Source organism: Numida meleagris, chromosome 2, assembly GCF_002078875.1.
Source record: "Numida meleagris isolate 19003 breed g44 Domestic line chromosome 2, NumMel1.0, whole genome shotgun sequence".
Taxonomy (NCBI): domain Eukaryota; kingdom Metazoa; phylum Chordata; class Aves; order Galliformes; family Numididae; genus Numida; species Numida meleagris.
The window spans coordinates 20,233,748-20,251,743 of record NC_034410.1 but is presented as its reverse complement, the minus strand read 5'-3'; the positions used below and the strand labels follow the sequence as shown (position 1 = coordinate 20,251,743).

Sequence of the window (17,996 nt, the reverse complement as noted above, 5' to 3'; positions counted from 1 at the left end):
TGGCTGGTTTGCTTTTGCAGCACTCTAGATCAGATGGACTTCTCTGGAGGGATGTAAGACTGTGCCCGGGCTGGGAACATCAGAACACTTTTGAGTAGAAGTTTAAAGACTGTGGGCTGAGAGGGAGAGAGTGAGAGTGCACCTCCTGCCCCGATTTGTTTATAAGAACCTTCATTGTTGAAATTTGGACCTTACAAGACCTGGTTTCTGGAACTCAGGCACTGTTTTCCCGGCTTTAGAGTTCACTGCAAAGAGGATGTGCAGACAGGTCTCCTCCAGGATGCTAGGGTCCTGCCACAGTACCTTTCTGTGTCTGTGACTGAGCACAGAGCAGGGAGAGAGGGAATCGGTTCAGGTGTAGTTTTGTTCTTTCTCAGAAGCACCACTCCGAATTTTCTTCATAGCACCAGTGACGCACTTTTACCAGTTACTTTGATGCTTCAGATAGTGGTAGGTGACCACACGTTCATCTCCTCCTGAGCTATCAACAAAAACATAAAGTCATAGAATCATTAAGTCTGGAAAAGACCACTAAGATCATCTAGTCCAACCATCAACACATCATCAGTTGCTGCCATCATCACCCATCCATATATCCATCACTGTCACTGCTCTGTGCCCAGACTGCATCAGTTTCATTTCCTTGTATTTCCCATGGCCAGTCCTGTACAGAGACTGAACATTTTTTATGTAACTTCCACACATAATATTCCTGTGCAAGGCTGGAAAGTCAGCTTCTCTATGGGTCCTAGTCCCTCTGGATTTCCTGTTTTCTCTATTTTGAGTACTCCTCTATTTTATTTTCTTTTTTGGTTAGCAGACCTTAGCAGACTGACTTTACTGCACGTACTGTGTACTGAGTACAATAGTGAGAAGGGCTTTGTATTTGTTAAACTAAACTGGCCCTCTGTTAACAGAACTATTCTTCCAGCATTGCAGCTAGCTGGCTTTCTTTGCTTGTCTGCAGATGCACTCCTATGTCAAGCAAATAGGAGCATGGTGGTGAAAGGGTTTACCTGTGTGTTATACAACCACTTTAATAACCTGAATTACCATCTTAATGCAGCTAGTTTTTCTGCTAGTGTCTGGAAAGCTATTTCAGAATGTGATGGGTTAAAATCCTATTTCTAGCTATAGTTAATTCATAGGCAGCCTGCATTCATTATTTGGAATGCCCTTGCTTCTCTTTCATAAGCTCTCTATTCTAGCCATGCCCTGCATCCGATCCAGTTTGAAGTCACCTTTCTTGAAGAGGCTGAGCAGTATGATAGGCAGAATTCCAGGTAAGATTATTTGGTACTGTATCTGGTGGCACTCATCTTTCCCAGTCTCTCCAGGATATCCTGCTAATACATCTCTGAAGTCTTCCATTTTGCAAATCCTGCTTTTCAATTCACATTTCTTCTGCATACTTAAGAGTAATAAAGAAGTGACATTTTTCATTTATTTAAGATTGTCTCAAGACTGTCCTAGAGATGAGGCTTACTGCAGCTCTTCCTACAGGTAGAATGACAACAGATTAATTGCACATCTCTCCATGAATGCTTCTAAAAGAGAAAGATTTAAGTTTATCTTTTGAAGTAGAGTGACCAGGAAGTGACGTATAGTTGCAGTAAATATGCTAAAAATGGCAAAGATTTGTTAAAGTAATAATTATTGACAAATAATTAAGTGATGATTTACAGAGGAGAAAGCAAATTAAATGGCTCGCAGTACATATAATCCAATGTATTTCACAATGGACTATACTAAGAGCCAACTTTTAATAAGCAATATACATGACTTAGTTCTTCAAATCTTACGTGTGCAACCGAGAAACAATGCTCGTTTGTTGCTTTAGTTTGTTTCTTGCTTTTGTCATCATTTCTGATAGAGTCATACTTACCAGTTGTCTTGTAAGTGCTTCACTCACTTGTAGTCTTCCTGACCTACTGCTAGGTCCCGTTGTATTACTGTTGTCCAAAAGAGACTGAAGATTGCCAACAGAGAAGCAGCTAAGAAATCTTTAAGGAGGAGGCACTTCTGGACTAGTACAGAGTTGGCAAATTCGGTTCTGTAAATACCACATTTTCAGGGATGACGATGAAAGAAAAAATAACCTTGGTGGAGAGTGACATCTCTTGGAAATACTTCATTTGTGAAAACATTAATTTTTATTTGAAAAATGAAAAGTTCTTTGATACTGAGAAAAAAAAGTTAGAAGGTAAGTAAAACCAAGCAGTACGTACAACTCGTAATTTATTATTAAGGAAATGTCATGCTACTTGATTTATGCTGTACTTTCAGAATCTTATTCTTAACATATTTTATTTTTAACCTCAGTTAGAGAACAGTCGTTTCCACTATTATTTTATTACTTCTAGGGGCATCAGTAGTGGGCCTGATGTTTTTAACAGCCAGCTTTCAGGACATTAATGTTATGTGTCTGATTTTATAACTGCCACCATGTGAGGTTGAGGTAAATGAGGCACATCAGGTGCTTTATTACAAATTGCAAGTTGTAAGCAGATGCATCTGTTAGCATCATGTGGAGAAGCCCTGTTGGGCACAGCAGCACAGGTTGGGACTAGTCAGCCAATATAAGCTGCTTTAAATTTTGCACCTTCCAAACATAGGTGTGTCGCATCTTACTTCATATTAATTGCAACACAGAAGTGCTATGAAAGAACCTTAGTGGCTGTTGGCATTTTGACTTTTGCCATCTGGAAGTTTGCAGAGCCCGTGATCAGCATTCACTGCCAAGCCCGCGCCTTCCCCACACCGGTTCCCATGGAAACAGCTGCAGCTGGGAGAGGAGGGATGGGGAAGGCTTTCTGGTTATCATTTGCATGAGATCTTTTGTCCTGATTCAGGGTTCCCAGGACAGCAGGAAATCAGCATTGAATGGAAGGCTGCAGACCTCATCTGGGGAAGCCCAGCTGACCCGCTGGGCCAGCAGGTGCGCTTCTCAACCAACACCACACATTTCTCAGTCTCCTAGAGAAATACAGAAAAATGGAGAATAATCATAGAGCGATAGAATCACAGAAAGGCTTGGGTTGGAAGGGACCCTGAAGCCCACCCAGTTCCCACACTCCTGCCATGGTCAGGGCTGCCCCCCACCACCTCAGCTGCCCAGGGCCCACCCAACCCGGGATGGGGCACCCACAGCTCTCTGGGCAGCAGTGCCAGCAATAATGTGAAAACTACAGAGTAATCCAGCTTATGTATCTTAAGCTAAGGATCACAACACACTTTGGCACTCAGGTTTGTTAGTTTTGGCCAATGTTTTGGAATATCCCTACTTTATTGCTATTGCTATTATTTTTGTTAGAGCAACACTAAAAAGAAGAAAAAAAGATGGCAGTATTCCTAGTGCTACAAATGCAGTTACAAAATACACTGGGATTTTTAGATCGCTGATAGCATCTTCAGAAGTGCAACTTCGGAAATGACATAAAACCATCACATGTAACCAGTGTGTTCATGTTTCCAGCTTGTCAAAATTATAACTGGCCCACTAAACAAATGTAGGGTTTTATTTAAATCAGGCGGTGACATTCACATTTTCAGGCCCTTACAAAACTGCCCAGCAGCAGTGTGAGTGACATAAATCCGAACATAGTTTTCCTAACTGGCTGGCTTTTCTTGGTTGCTTTGTAAAGGCTTTTTTTTCAGTTAGGTTGTGAACCTAACTGAAATAGTGAAATTGCTACAACTTCCATGCTGTCATCGGTGTGCTAACCTACGCTGCTTAAATTGCTGGGGTTGGTGTGGACACCCTTCTTACACCGCTTGATGTCACGCCCAGATGTTCCAGTCCCTTTTTGGGATGTTCTGTGCTTCAGACCCTGCCTTCTTTCCTGTGCATGGACTCCTCCCCCTAAGAAAAGACATAAAGCAAGTGACTCTTCCACCTGGATCATATTCCTTCCTCACCTGCAGGACTGGCTTCGCCTCGCATCTGCTGAGACATAAAAAGTTTGATTCTTTCTTCTCATTACGCGGCACTGATTCAGCCCTTGGGCTGTCATTTCTTGGCACTTGCACTGGTGATTTTTCAGGTATTTTGCTTCTAAAGTAAGTTGGACGATAACGGGATAAACCTGTATGTGTAGAAAGCATGAAAGATTCTCAGTGACTGGTAATGTATCATGAAATAGTTTAAGGACTTGACTAAATGTGCTTCTTTCTCATGCCTGCAATTTTTGTGTCACCTTTAGAATTGGTTTGAGAAGAGAATTTTCTATTTTTACTTGTCTGTCAAGTTAAAAGGCTTCCAAAATGTTTGTTTCTATCTTGTGAGGGAGAAGTGACCGTGTAAACGGGGCTGGTGGTACTGACGCTGAGTGAATCTACCTGAGGAATTACGGCTTCTGCCGTGCTGACTTTGAAGCTACATCTTTTGCCAATTGAATTTTGATCCAAGTTTGCTTGGCTTTCTTTTCTTAGAATTTCTTTGAAATCATTCTTAACAAATGTTGTTGAACTTCCTAATTTAAACATGCACAAAAATAAAGAAAATTTTAACTACAGCAACATCACAGTAGATTTTCTTCTGTCTTGTTTGCATTAAAATTGGTGAGAATTGCTGCCTACTCTGATCTGGTTGCACTTCTCATAGTTTTGTGAGCAGGTAAAAAAGACTACATATAGGCATATAGGTTTATTTTATGAACAATCATCTGCTCTTGCACATACTGAGCTGTATTCACAATGAGAAATAATACCTGTGATGACTTTAAGCATCTTGGAAATGTTGCTTTTTTTTTTTGCTGCTTATTTTTATCTACTGTTAGTTTTACAGTCTTTTGAACAGGAACCTGTGAGTTTATATGAATGGTTGCAGATTTTTTAAAAATCATGTTTCACTGTGGCTTCTAAGTAATTTATCTGTACCTGGTATTTCTGTTTGACGGAACAGAGACTGGTACGCAGTAAGCAGTGGGATGTCACCTCAGTGCTCATGTCCACCAATCTAATCTGCAATAATAAAGGAAAGGAAAATCAAGAAAAAGAATGGTTTAGAATAACTTTTCTGATAGTAAAGACAGTATCCGATGCTTAAGAACAATACAGTTGGCATCTTTGATGCTATATCTCCTCTCAATAAGGACTGAGTAGTTACAGATCTTGCTTCAGTGTTACTTCTGTCTGTCTATAAACAACAACACTGAAGCTGCTATGCTAAAGCTGGGTGTGGTTCTGGTAACTCCAGCATCTCAAAAAGGATACAACAAAATCAGAAAACAGAAAAGGGCAACGATAATGGTCATGAATGTGGAAGCACTGCCATATGAAGAATATCACAGCAAGCCAGGCTTTTTCATTCAGGAAGCAGAAGGAGGGCGGAGAGAATGTGACAGAAGATCTCAGAAATGCTTAGAGGCAGATTCCGAGGGCTGCCCATTCGCATTCCTTACGCGGCTACTCTGAGGGCACCAAAAGAAGTTGTAGGAGTCAGATTCAGAACAGAAAAGGAAATCATTCTTCAAGCAACAGAGAGTGGTGCAATTCATTGCAAGAGGATGCTGTGGGTGCTAACTATGTGAATATAAGGGGAGACTGGATAAATACATGAATGAGAAATTCACAGATGTTTTCCATATATAAAGAAACTGCAACCAGCTGTTCGCAGGAGATCCATTTTTACTGCTTTTGTAGACAGAATACTGAACTATGTGGTCATTGTGTTTTCTATGTCTTTAGATGGACCTTATATTTTGGGATATCTTCTAAAAGCCTGTGTTTTTGAAGAGCCACCTTGAAATCTCAGATCAATTTCTTTTGCTGCTTGCAATATTCTTTGTGGCCAGTGACTCAAATAGAAGAAAATACTGCCAAAGGTGTTGCCCAATGCTATTCCATCACCTCTGTAAAAGCATTCTATAAAACTGGTTCTATAAAACTGGTTTTCATTGTTGTGTGAAGATTGTCTCATATCTGACTGTTGTCACAGCACAAGCAGCTCTGATGATAGAAAATATTAGCCCATTGATATAAGTTAAACTTAATTCAGTTTAATTTTCCTTTAACTGAAGAGACTTGCTCTCGAATAACACGATGTTTTCATATTGGTACTTTTTTTTTTTTTCCCAGGCATGGAGAAGGCGATTGTTCGTCCATTCAAAAGGCCAAATGCTCTCTGTAGGCTGATTTGCTTTCCCTGGGCTGGAGGCGGAACTTCTCACTTTGCTCAGTGGGGCAAACTCTTCAGCAGCTCAATTGAAGGTTTGTCATTTGTGCGGTTAAAGCAGAAGTTAAGAAAGCTGGGCAGTCTGAATTGCAGTTAACACATTTTTTAAACAGAATATCATGTTCTTGAGAGCACTGCAATCTTTTTTTCCAATGGACCTTATATCTAGAAAGGAATTCCACTAGGAACTCACATTTCCATTAGGATTCTGGGCTTACAAAGCTTCTGTACCACCTTGTACCTTATACTTGACTAGACTAAAAAGTTATATCCTCAGAGCTAAGACCATGTAGTATGCTTGCTGCCTCAGAAACTGCTGGTAGGATTCAGAAACAGCAACAGTGTCATATTGTTAACTGTGTTAAAACAAGGCATCAGCAGTGCCTTAAAGAACAGTGAAGATCTAAGAAATACTTTTTTAACGTTAGGAGGCTGCACAGAATTAATTTCAGTTATCCAGAGCATTTGCATCATTCTGCACTCCTTGTATCAAATTTGAAGTTTAAACAGTGGATTTATAGCATTGACATTACATTTAGTTAGTGTGAAGCAATTGTCATTGCTGTTAGTCTGTATCAGTGCTAAAGTGATCCAATGCTGAACTATTTGAAGAGGAACCAAGGCCTCATCCCAGACCTTCCGCAAAGAAAAAAGGAAGTATTTAGCATTAATGGAGGGCGTTGCCATTGCAGTTGTACCGGTCCTCGAATCGCTTGTATGCTTCCTGCAAATTGTTGCATAAGACACATCTACCTGTCCTAGAAATTAAAAAAAAGTAAAAACTTAAAAAATAAAGGCTTTTGTTCAAAAGGAAGTGCTTCCAACAAAGTTACTAAGGAGATGGCCTAGGAACAACTGCAGAACCCGATGGAAAAAGTGAGATAGCAGCATGCTCTTACAGATGCTTTAGTTATTCTAAAAAAAGGATGAAAAACATGACCATTTTTGTACTACTATCTATGGTACTATGCAATCGGGGCTTATTCTATCTCTTGTAAAAAAACCTTGTGTCTTACCCATTACTTTCAGAAATTTCAGGAAACCAACATTCATACTGATTTATTAATTCCTGATTAGAGAAAATCAGTGAGAGAAAACTTCAAATTTTTGAGAGGAATGTAATAATAAGATACACTACTCATCGATTTATATGATGACTCTGCATTTTACTGTGCGCAACTCTGAAGAGCCTTCCAAGGGGAAAACAGGGACGGTATGATTCTAGTAGTCGGTTAAATTTCTAATGCTGCCCTTTAAAGGATATTCTTTATTTTTCTTGATTTACTTTTATTGAAATTGGTGGATTTTTGATTGCTATTAGTACTAATAGCAATACAATTGCTTTGAAACCTCAGCTGAGATCATGACCTTGTTATCATTTTAAATGAATTTCTGACTCAAGGCATTTATAGATTATTTCAACGGGAGAGGCAACATTTGTGAGTAAAGGAAGGGATGGAGACTTGATCTGTCTTTAATCGCAGGATTAAATGATAGCAGTAGGAATAGCAAACACATTGTACCAACCATAAAAAGGATTAGTTTACATAACTTGTATATTTTCAGAACTGATGAGAAAACATAATGAAAATGACTGCAAATGAAAATGGAAATGACTGTCATTCTTTTCCATCCCTTCCTCCGTCTCTTCTGTAGTGTCTGTTGTTAGGCTCCCTGGAAGAGAAAGTCGCGTGAAGGAGCCTTTTGCAAAAGACATGACAGCTGTAATTAACGAAATTACAGGTGCTTTGCTAAAAGATCTGCAAGAAAAACCGTTTGCATTCTTTGGTCACAGGTGAAGTTATATATCTTTTCAGATACCCTGGTGAAGGAAGTTTATCTTTGTATAGTTATTTGACCCTCTTCGCAAAAACCACTGGCAAAAACATTTCTGCAAAGGTTATGTCAAGCCGTACTAAAAGATGCTGCTGATCTCAAAGACTCTGGTTATTTATTTTAAATTACTTCTAAATTACTTCAGGCACAGTGTCGTCTGAAAATGGCAGTGCTGTGATTCACTTATTTTTACACTATTAAATTGTAATTGGTTACTGTTAGTATTTGTGTCAACGTTTGCTCTTTAATGAATGCGTGGGTGAACCAATCATTAAATGAACATGTTCTGAAGATCACTTAGTTCCAACTATTCAGCGTAACTCTCTACTGTAAATTCAGGAGACTACTGCAGTAAATATATGCAAAAAAGGCCTGATTTGTAAAACTAGTCTGTACTGAAATGCACCTCATGTGAATTAGCTAATTTCACTATAACTTACATCATAATTACAGAACTGTAACATTTACAGTTTTTGTCATTGTTAGCCAGTTAGCACTAACATTCAAATTAAGTTAACATTTTCCAGATTTTACTTACACTTTTATTACTTCAATTTCTCTTTTTGCTGCAGTTTTGGAGCTTACATTAGCTATGCAGTTGCGGTACACTTGAAAGAAAAGCATGGACTAGAGCCGATCCATCTTTTTTTATCAGGGGCATATGCCCCACATGTAAGTTATAAAATCATTACCAGTGCAAAGGAGAATAGTATATTAGCTAGCATGAGTAAAACACTTGTGGTATCCTTTTACAGTATTTTATATGCCAAGTGCTTTAAAACAAAGCAAGCTTCAGATCGTATGCAGAAAAATGTTCTGACTTCTTTGAGGATGTTAATTCTGAGGTGGTTGGAGAATTTCAGTGGAAATTAAGTTAACCTTAACCTAGAGAGAGCAATCTCCTTGATCTTCTCAATACTCTGTTATTTACTATGGTCTTTGGCCATAGTAAAAAAACCCAAAAAAACAACAACAAAAAAACCACGTAAAGTTACGCTCCTTTGTAATGTGAAATAACTATCTTACCTGAGTCTTTTATCAGCCTCCTACACCAGCCCTCTGTGCGTCTGCCCAGTTATTTTTTCCCCTTTTAATCTTTCGTTGCTTTTGCAATCTGCCCTCAGTTCCCTCTGCTTCTGATTTTCTGGTTGTTCTAGTGGTTCTCCCAGTCTTTCTCAGTAAAGCAACAGCGACTGGGCTTTTTCCCAGCCCTCCTCTGCTTAGTTGTCATTTGCTGTTTTCATTCTTCTCTTTCTGGGACTTGTTAACAAGCATGCTCGAGTATGAGCTAGTGCTTCATGGGAGTAATTATGAGTCCTGAAAATTTCCATAACCTCTAGGTCACTCCAGTCGTACATTAGTGGGCACTGCGCCCACTAGTTAGGCTTTTCTTTCTCTTCAATGTTTTATTCCTCATATTTCAATAGCAAGAGTCAAACTTCAAACAAAATCAAATTCAATATTATACGTGTGGAATTCTCAGTGTCTTTCTCACTTACCATCAGTTAGCTAACACTGTCTCCTAACCCTTTCCAAGAAGCATTCTCTGCAAATGTTAAGCTGATCAGCCACTGTATACTGATGACAGAGAATCTTCCTACTTTTTTACTAAAGCAATTCTTAGTGAAAATGTTATTTAAAGCTGTGCATGCTATGTTGTATTATTTAATACTGTGTATATTATACACAATGCCTGATCTCTTGTCTGGTGCTCACAGTCTGAAGCATTTCTTCTGATGGGAAAGGTCAATGAAGTAAAAGACGAAGACATTCTTGAACATGTCAAATTCTTAGGAGGAACTCCTTCCGAGTTTCTGAAAAATGAAGACATCAGGAAACACTTGATCCTTACTGTAAGAGAAGATGTTAGCATTCTTCAGACATATTGGTAAGTTTTATAATTTTGTATTACAATTACATTTTAAAGCTTTCATTCTGCCTGATCATTTCAGGTTTTTTTTTTTATTGCTCTGCAATTTGCTCCAGTTTTTGCTATTAAAAAAATATGAAACAGTAAACATAGTTTTCTCCTTAGTGTGCCTTTCCTTTAAGTCTAGTATTTCTGCCATTAATGAAAACACTGCAGTAGTGTGAGGAGTTAAGAATCTTACAGACACAGTAAATTCCATTTCCCGATGTTCTGCACAATTTAACCCATAAAGTTTCTGTTGAGTAGAAGGAAATAGCTATTCTGTAGGTAGAGACAAAACTCAAAGATAGGTATTTTATGGAAATGGAAAGTTATGGTAATAAAACTTTATAATGTTCACAGTTTTGAGGAGGCAGAAAGGAAAACCATCTTCTCTTGTGATGTCACCTGCTTTGATGGGTCTGAAGAAACAGTGCACGATGCAGAAGGTACTTTGCTTAAATGTTTTTCCTCTTCTACTTAGGCATTTCCCTGCTGTAGCAAATCATTTAATGAGCAGAATTCTCTAGAGTCTTTTATCACCTTCTTAAACAAAACAGATACGCAGAAATGCAGAGAAAGCAGTTGGTAAGGGATTTAAAACAATTACTAAATAATAATTTTGAAGTAGTTACTTAAAATGACCACAATAGTTGACATTTCTCTGACACTTTAAATATCTTTTTCAGCCTGGCTCAATATAACCAGAGGAGATACTTCCATTTACAGTCTTCCTGGAGGTCACTTTTATCTGCTGGACCCTTCTAATGAAATTTTCTTGATAAAACACATAACCAAGTGTATAGAAAATGCTGCTCTATGAGTATTTCCCTCTATTTTAATAGCAAGTGTAAGATTAGTCTACAGCACTTACTTAATTATTAAGTCATTCTTTCTGCTAAATTGCATTGTTATGCCTAAAAGTTACTCTGCTCCTCCAGAAGATCTTCCTTGTAATTCTTTAAAAAGGTTTAAAGAGTTGTTCTGATTTTTGAAAATAAACTCTAGCTTTGTGTCTTAAAAATAAAACACTTTTCATCTTTTCTCTCTCTTCTCATTCAGCACATGCATAAACCCTTCACTTTATTCAACAGCATCAGCTGCAAAAAGTGACAGCAGTAAGTTATTCTACGTTTAGAACTTCTCTGTGTGTACTGTAAAAATGCTAAATATCATTTGATCCCCCCCAAAAACCACAGTTCTTCCAGAAGCATTTATATAATAAGCTCAGATTTATTTAGAGTAAGATACAGTCTAAGAATGTAATATGCATGTGAACACCTATTACAGTGCGGTGGCTCATGCGTAAATTATCTTACTGTTAGATTACACAATAACCAGTCACTACTGCATTTTCCTCAGCAGAGTTAGTTCATTAACCACTGGAGCTACTTATTAGTGCGATCTCCGAGTATTCTAAATCCCATATTTTTCTATCATTGCTTTTGCTTTAGAAATATAGGCATTCATGGCATCCTCCTTCGATATACCTGCGAAGAAAAGTAGGAGTCATTATCTTTTCTCATTTGCCACCCTACTGAAGTCATGACATGAAGTAAATTTAATTGTTGTAATACCTCTTTTCAGGTTCCATGCCTCCCATTTGGCTTTGCCTTTCATATCTAGCATTCCTGGACATTCTGCCAAAATGAATGCATACCTTCATTAATTATCATGCAGATTTACAGAACATTTTCTTGTTTTCAAGATATACGGTAAATTTGATGTATGTATGGGAACAGAAATACCAATATTAATATCTCCAACAGTAGCTTGTTTGTATAATCCATATAGTTCCTTCAGTTCTTCATCAGTTGGTCTTGTTTTCAATTTTTTTACATCTTCTGCAGCCCTGTTGAAGTCAGCCTAATGCAAGAAGAATACATAAAGTATTAGTTTGCCTCTGTAGGGGTGTGCTTAAATAATACATACACCGATGGCAGCACAGGGTCAGAACTCAGGCGTTCAAGGCCTAAGATTTTGGTTAGCCCTGCAGAGGTCAGGCAGCAGGACTTGATGGTCTTGTAGGTCCCTTCCAACCAAACCACTCCATTCTAAAACAAGTATTTCACTCGTAATCCCAACACCAGTAGACGTGCCATACTTGACCCCACGGATCAGTGACTTACACCACTACCATCTCTTTGTATTACCTGTACGTGTACAAACAACAGCAGCACTCATGCTTGGTCACCAGCAAGATGAAGAGCTGGCATCAATAGCAATACACAACCGAGTTGCCACAACTGACTGAAGATTATGTAAATTTCATCTTCATCTTTACACTGTGGCCACTGCAGTGTGTAAGCGCCTGCCAGGACAGAGACAGAAGGACTATTCAAGTTGGTGGAAACCTCCCATATGCCCTGAGTTGTTTTCTGAACTAACATCACAGAAAGAATGAGCTAGAAGCATTAGACTTGTACAGACAAAAGACAACTCAAAAGAAACAAAGAACAACCCACAATAAGGATGCCATTATTAGCTTCTTATTTTTCTATACTTTTATTCTATTTGGATCCATATGAATTATCACAAGCTAGATGTTTCAAAAATATGCAACGCACATCTTAAGCAGTAATAAGTGTGTGGAAATGAAATTTCAATGTCAAACTTTCCTTTCTTCATCTCCCTCAGTCCAATCATTGTGCATGGATTTTGCTTAGGATTTGCTGGCTTACACAACACGCTTAGGAGCAGCCTGTGAAATATAATACCCTTTAATCATGTGCTGATAGAATTCCCCTCTAACTCCTCAAATCAAAAGCAGAAGTGGATCTATAATTTATATATGCGTATGCAGATGTAGATACACACGCATGCCTTAAAGATAAACACAGAAATTACCAGACTGTTATCACAAACACAGATAATACGTGCAAAGAAAGAAGCCGGAACAAACTCTTCATTCTCAGCAGATTTTAACAGTTTGCAAAACGAGAGATGTTTCAGAGCCTTCCTGCTGAAAACACTGCTCTGTTCACTTTGCCCTCAATCCCATGCAGCTTGAGTCAGCGATGTAAGGGATGCGGGTGGCAGCTGTTAACTGAAGTGGTAATGGGGAGAAAGCATCTACAACGCCTGAAACCCAAGGGGGTAGAATTCCGTGTTTCAGCTATGGACTTTTGGGTGACAGCATCACTGCACGCAGCAACAGCACATCCTGCTGCACTCAGCTCTTTCTAACAGCGATGCATGGCCCATTTCTTAAATATTGGGGCTAATGCATTTATTTTCTAGCACGAATTCATGGCAGAATACAGTGAACTACAACTTCAAAGACCGCTGACGAAACAAAAGCTGGTGTTCCACTCGGGACGTGGCAGCTCTGGCCCACGGAAGGAGCAGGGTCAGAAAGAACAACGAACGCTCTGTGCTGTCCCACGGATCTGCAGCTCAAAGCGCTGGGCTACGGCCAATGCCCCCCGCGCCTGGGCCTCCCTTTCTCTCTCACACACACAGACCGAGCCGAGGCAGGCACTGCAACGAGGGCAGGAAAAAGGGCTGGAGGGTCTTAAAGCGAAAGGGAGAACGGAAAGCCCAATAGAGAATAACAGCCAAGCCCGTCCGGGCACGGGCGAGGCAGGCATTCACACGTGCCGCAGAGGCGGAGTGCGGGAAGGCAGCAACGAAGGTAATGTCCTCAGGAGCTGCTGGCGTGCGGACAGAGAGAGGCAGATGCTTTCCTACCAAAACGCCACTCAAAGTGTAGCACTCCAAAGATGCGCACACCCTAAAAACTCCCTTAAAAACTGCACGCTTCCCACACACGCACGTACCGGGGCTCAGCGTTTCCCCGTCCCGTGCCGGCTCCCAACAAGCCCGTCCGTACAGCGAGCGCGGACACACCTCGCGCACCTGAGCAGCGCGTCTCCTCCCGCCGCCGTCACAGCACCCGGGGAGAGCTCGCAACGGGCTGCGCGTCTCGGCCTCTGCTCGCACAGGTAACGCGGCGTTCAGCCTTCCGAGCCGAAAGCCGCGTCCCGTGCCGCGCGGTCACGGCCGTGAAGGCCGCGGAGCCCCCGCCCGTCCCGCTCACCTGCAGGGCCATGACGCCGCGGGGACGCGCGCTCCGGTCCCGCTCCTGCAGCGCGACGCGGTGCCGCTGACCGCCGGGTCCGCTCGGCCGCACGTGATGCCGAGCGGGGAGCGACCTCCCCTCGGGGCCCCGCTGCCGTCACGGGGCGGTGAAGTACCGTCACCGCTACCCAGAGCTGCGGGCGCCCCGACCGTGGAGACGCTCAGGGCCGGGTGGGATGAGCCCTGGGCGGCTGAACTGGTGGGCGGCAGCCCTGCCCGTGGGACTGGGTGGGCCGTGAGGCCCCGTCCAACCGAAACCGATTGTACGTTATTATGATTGTGATTGTACGTTCCACGAGTGAGGCTCACCGGCCTGTCGTTCGCCGGCTCTTCCTTTCTTAAAAAACGGGAGTGACGTTCCCCTTTTTCCAGGCACCGGGGCCGTCACCTGGCAGCCGCGGCTTTGCAAACCCGACGGAGAGCGGCACGGCAGCCCCAGCAGCCAGCTCCTCGGGACCGCGGGCTTCAGCCGCCGCCCGCCGTCAGCGGCACGGCAGCGTTACAGCGAGACCCGCGCGCAGTACCGCGCGGAGAGGCAGCACAGCCACCGCGAAACTCCTACTGCCCAATTCACCGTCATTTCATTAGCTCGCGTATGACAAAGCACGCCTGTTTATTACCCATCAGAAATACCCTGCAAAAAAATTTACGGCTGCATTAAAATTAGGAAACGCAGGCTGCGAAACCCGAAGGGGCAGCGCTGCGCACAGCCCCGTAACGCCGCGGCTGCCCCCGCCCGGCGGCCTCGGAGCACAGCGGCGGATGGGGCGGGCGTGCTCCGCAGGGGCAGGGCGGGGCGGGGCGGGGCGCGCTCGGCGCGGGGCGGGTTCATGTTGCCGGCGTGCTCGGGCCCCTGTAGGCCGCAGGTAGCGGGGTAGCGTTTTGGGTGAGTGGGAGTGCGGCGTGTGGGGTAGTTCTGGGCGGTGCGGCGGCCGCGCTGAGTGGAGGGCGGGTGAGTTCCCCCCCGTCCCCCGGCGCGATTTCATGGCGCTGTGGTGGCGCCGCGCTTTAACTGCCTTCTCGTTCTTCTCGTCAGAAGCTGGCGGGAGGCTCTCACGAAGCGTTTGGAAACCGGAGTTTTCGAATGGAGGTAAATGTTGGAAATATTCACGTTGCTCATCCCCTCTGCTGGCAGCAATGGGTCCTGAAACTGATACGTGTGGAAGAAGTTGGTTTTTGCTTTTTTGCCCTGTCGCTTTAATTCCTGTGCCTACATGCTTGTTTTCCTCGGTAGCGTCCATTTTGAAAAGACAAATGCAGTCTTCTTCACGTTGTGCTGTCCCATACACAAGTTTACTGCAGCCTGTGCTTGATATCTGCATCAGGTCATGAGAGCATCTCACATTGAAAGTCTTATAATGTGACTTCACTATCGTAATCTTCTCTTAACACTGCCACACACAAGATGCCTGTGTGAGATTTCTAGTGGTCACGTCTGTTCTAAAGTGGTTTCCACCATGACGTAAAAGGGATGAAATAACAGACAGCAGCTCTGATAAGGCCTAACAGAACAAATGTGCAGATCTCACACCCTTGATGAGACTGTCCTGGGTGCGTGGGAGCAGAGGGGAATGGGTGGTGAGGCAGCAGTGTGGCCCTGGCTCCCCAGGCAGCCTTTTGGTGCTGGAGGGAGAGGACCAGGTGAGACAAAGGTCCTGCAAGGCGTTTCATGGGCACTTCTGAGAGTACTGGGAGAGCAGCTCCATGTTCTAGTTTTTCTTTGACGTAGTTGTTCAGTTTTATCAAATTATTCCCGTGTTTTTGACTCCCATTGTGCGTAGCAGCTTCACAGGTCGCAGTGCAGTGCTGATCTCTGCTCTGTGCACTTGCTCTGCCTGAGCTCAGAGGGGATGGATGCAGTTTAGCTAAAGGAAAACCCCTCCAGACAGATGTTGCTTTATGGCAGTGCGTAAGGTGGGTGCAATTTCAACAAAGATGCTCTTCTTCTTTTTTAAAATTGAGGTAGCCTACTATCAGAACACAGAGAGTTGATGTGACCGACAAAATGGTTTCTTGTAAATATCTAAAGGTTGCCACTAAAGTAATGTACATAATATGTCTACTTGCGGAAGGAGGGACCCTAAGGAGAGCTGTCTGTTTCTCCTCAGTTGGCACATGAGTACTCTTGTTTTGTTATGTTGGCACGAGCATGGGGACTTAGTGAGTTAGCAGGGCTGGTAATCAGAGCATGCCTTCACTTGGACTGGGTAGATCAGAACTGGAACAGTTATCCTTTCTTTGCTGCACTTTGATTTTTTTCATAACCCTAAAGGCATGGTCTAGTTGATGCAAGAGTAAACGAACACTTTTGAACTTTCCATGGATTGCAGAGGATTGCCTTCCTTCACAGAGAACGTAATATGGGCTCTGCAGTCTTCTATCATAATCATGTTGTGATTCTGCAGAACATCGGGATAATTCTAAAACACAGCTCTGCAGTAGTGAAAACTAGTCTTTCAGAACTTGAGCTTTTTCTTTTTTTCTTAAAAAAAAAAAAAAAAAAAATCTGTGGAACCTCCTGCTACTTTCATTCAGTTTCAGCTTCAGAAGGGTTTCCCATCACTGGTGCTGCCTTGCTGGAAAATAGCAAGTAACCTGTGCCTTGCTGAAGGATTATTAAGGATTAGCACTGAGCTGGTGTGAAGATGATTGCTGCCAGTTATCACTTTGAGCTGTTTCTCTTCCCTGTTCCCAAAAGGAGCCTCTAGTAATGAAGTCCACAGCAAACTGTGCAGGATTTGAACTCCTCTTTGCCTTTTTCTTCCCTCCACAGCTAGGTGGCGAAACAGAACAGAACCTCGGGACACCCATAATTCCACAAGGGACGGCGTCCCTTCGTAAAGCGAAGAAAACGACTGTAAAAACATGCCTAGATAACCCCTTTGTTATTCAGTGGAAAACCATAGATGGAGATAGTATGCATTTTATATTACAGACCTTAGAAGAAAAGATTAAATGTATTGGGCTTAAAAAGATAGAGACTCCAAGAAAGAAGAAACGTTCCGCTACAAAAAAACAAATGGAAAGCAAATGTGATGCTAGCAATAATGAGCTCCCTGCAGAAGAAGAAACAGAAGGCCATCGACAAGCACCAGGATGGACTGACGTGGGCATCAGAAGACAGCTTGCTATTGGAATTAATGAAGTTACAAAAGCATTGGAGAAAAACGAACTACTTCTCTTGCTGGTGTGCAAATCTGCAAAACCTGCCATGATCACATCCCATCTCATTCAGCTGAGCGCAAGTCGAGCCACGCCAGCAGGGCAGGTTCCCCGTCTCAGTGAAACAGTAGCGCCACTTCTTGGCTTAACGTCCATTTTAGCGCTAGGCTTTAAAAGGCAGTCTGATAAATTTACTGACGTAATAGAAGCAATAACTCCAAAGATACCTGCTTTGGAAGTGCCATGGTTTCAGTACCTAACTGAAGGATCTGCAGCGTGTGCGGAGTCATCAGAAACTGATGAACCTGAGCAGCTTGCAGAGACGCTGGAGGAGGAGCTCTCAAGGCAGAAGCGGAAGCGTACAGAAAGCAATCAGCTCGATCTTTCACATGTAATTTTGCAGCCTTTGAAAATCAAGAAAGTTGTTCCAAATCCAAATAAGATAAAGAAACCACCTCGCAAAAAGAAAAAAGCTTTCTCAGCATAACTGATTTTAGTTCAGTTCTTCAGATTACAGTGATTTCTTTTTAATGCCTATGGAGTATAGCTGTAACTGAACTTTGTTAAGCTTTAACAGTGTAAAGCAGTTGAACTCAAGGTTAACTCATCTGTGATGCATCCAGGTGAGGTTCTATCTGCTTTAATAAAGAATACGTCTCAGACTTGTGCGTGAGTCTCTATCTGGAGGTAAATATTTCATTTGCAGTTGGAGATCACAAAGTTGAAACTTAATGAATATCTTGAAGTAATATGAGACATAACAAGCACATCTTTAGAATTAGTAGAAAATGCTAAGCAAACTTTGTATTTTTTTTTTTTACACATGAACAAGCT

At 42.2% G+C, this 17,996-nt stretch overlaps 3 protein-coding genes and 1 long non-coding RNA gene across 14 annotated transcripts; 2 read left to right on the top strand and 2 right to left on the bottom strand.

The window, feature by feature from the left end:
* Positions 3,597–11,069, top strand: OLAH (oleoyl-ACP hydrolase). Of its 2 annotated transcripts, none has more exons than XM_021386743.1 (7): positions 3,597–4,043; positions 6,079–6,210; positions 7,832–7,970; positions 8,584–8,683; positions 9,730–9,899; positions 10,284–10,369; positions 10,610–11,069. In XM_021386743.1, the coding sequence occupies exons 1-7, from the start codon at positions 3,791–3,793 to the stop codon at positions 10,741–10,743; spliced, it is 1,014 nt and encodes a 337-aa protein (XP_021242418.1). In that variant the 5' UTR covers positions 3,597–3,790; the 3' UTR covers positions 10,744–11,069. The 2 variants fall into 2 exon arrangements, with proteins under 2 accessions (XP_021242418.1, XP_021242419.1); XM_021386744.1 differs by having other exon boundaries at positions 3,953–4,059.
* LOC110393655 lies at positions 6,950–10,415 on the bottom strand. The gene is made up of 3 exons (XR_002435086.1): positions 10,329–10,415; positions 9,728–9,825; positions 6,950–7,849 (listed from the first exon to the last, which is right to left on the bottom strand). It is a non-coding gene; the product is annotated as an uncharacterized LOC110393655 (long non-coding RNA).
* Positions 11,138–14,076, bottom strand: ACBD7 (acyl-CoA binding domain containing 7). Its single transcript, XM_021386745.1, has 4 exons — positions 13,960–14,076; positions 11,669–11,786; positions 11,498–11,560; positions 11,138–11,410 (listed from the first exon to the last, which is right to left on the bottom strand). The coding sequence occupies exons 1-4, from the start codon at positions 13,969–13,971 to the stop codon at positions 11,337–11,339; spliced, it is 267 nt and encodes an 88-aa protein (XP_021242420.1). The 5' UTR covers positions 13,972–14,076; the 3' UTR covers positions 11,138–11,336.
* Positions 12,866–17,824, top strand: RPP38 (ribonuclease P/MRP subunit p38). 10 transcript variants are annotated; one of them, XM_021386733.1, is made up of 4 exons: positions 12,866–13,554; positions 14,373–14,593; positions 15,040–15,090; positions 16,774–17,824. In XM_021386733.1, the coding sequence occupies exons 1-4, from the start codon at positions 13,170–13,172 to the stop codon at positions 17,647–17,649; spliced, it is 1,533 nt and encodes a 510-aa protein (XP_021242408.1). In that variant the 5' UTR covers positions 12,866–13,169; the 3' UTR covers positions 17,650–17,824. The 10 variants fall into 10 exon arrangements, with proteins under 10 accessions (XP_021242408.1, XP_021242407.1, XP_021242413.1 ...); XM_021386732.1 differs by having other exon boundaries at positions 12,867–13,554; positions 15,037–15,090; XM_021386741.1 differs by lacking the exon at positions 12,866–13,554 and adding an exon at positions 13,787–13,864 and having other exon boundaries at positions 15,037–15,090.

Excerpts from the sequence above, each read along its gene's own strand:
- ACBD7 (XM_021386745.1), bottom strand. Across the intron at positions 11,561-11,668 it reads TGTTGGAGATATTAATATTG|AATGTCCAGGAATGCTAGAT; the intron begins GTATTTCTGTTC and ends TCATTTTGGCAG. Across the intron at positions 11,411-11,497 it reads GGCATGGAACCTGAAAAGAG|GTATATCGAAGGAGGATGCC; the intron begins GTATTACAACAA and ends TTTTCTTCGCAG.
- RPP38 (XM_021386732.1), top strand. The coding sequence starts at position 13,170 with ATGGCAGAATACAGTGAACTACAACTTCAAAGACCGCTGACGAAACAA. Across the intron at positions 13,555-14,372 it reads GCGGGAAGGCAGCAACGAAG|GCACCGGGGCCGTCACCTGG; the intron begins GTAATGTCCTCA and ends CCCTTTTTCCAG. Across the intron at positions 15,091-16,773 it reads ACCGGAGTTTTCGAATGGAG|CTAGGTGGCGAAACAGAACA; the intron begins GTAAATGTTGGA and ends TTCCCTCCACAG.
- OLAH (XM_021386743.1), top strand. The coding sequence starts at position 3,791 with ATGTTCCAGTCCCTTTTTGGGATGTTCTGTGCTTCAGACCCTGCCTTC. Across the intron at positions 7,971-8,583 it reads TTTGCATTCTTTGGTCACAG|TTTTGGAGCTTACATTAGCT; the intron begins GTGAAGTTATAT and ends TTTTTGCTGCAG. Across the intron at positions 8,684-9,729 it reads CAGGGGCATATGCCCCACAT|TCTGAAGCATTTCTTCTGAT; the intron begins GTAAGTTATAAA and ends TGGTGCTCACAG.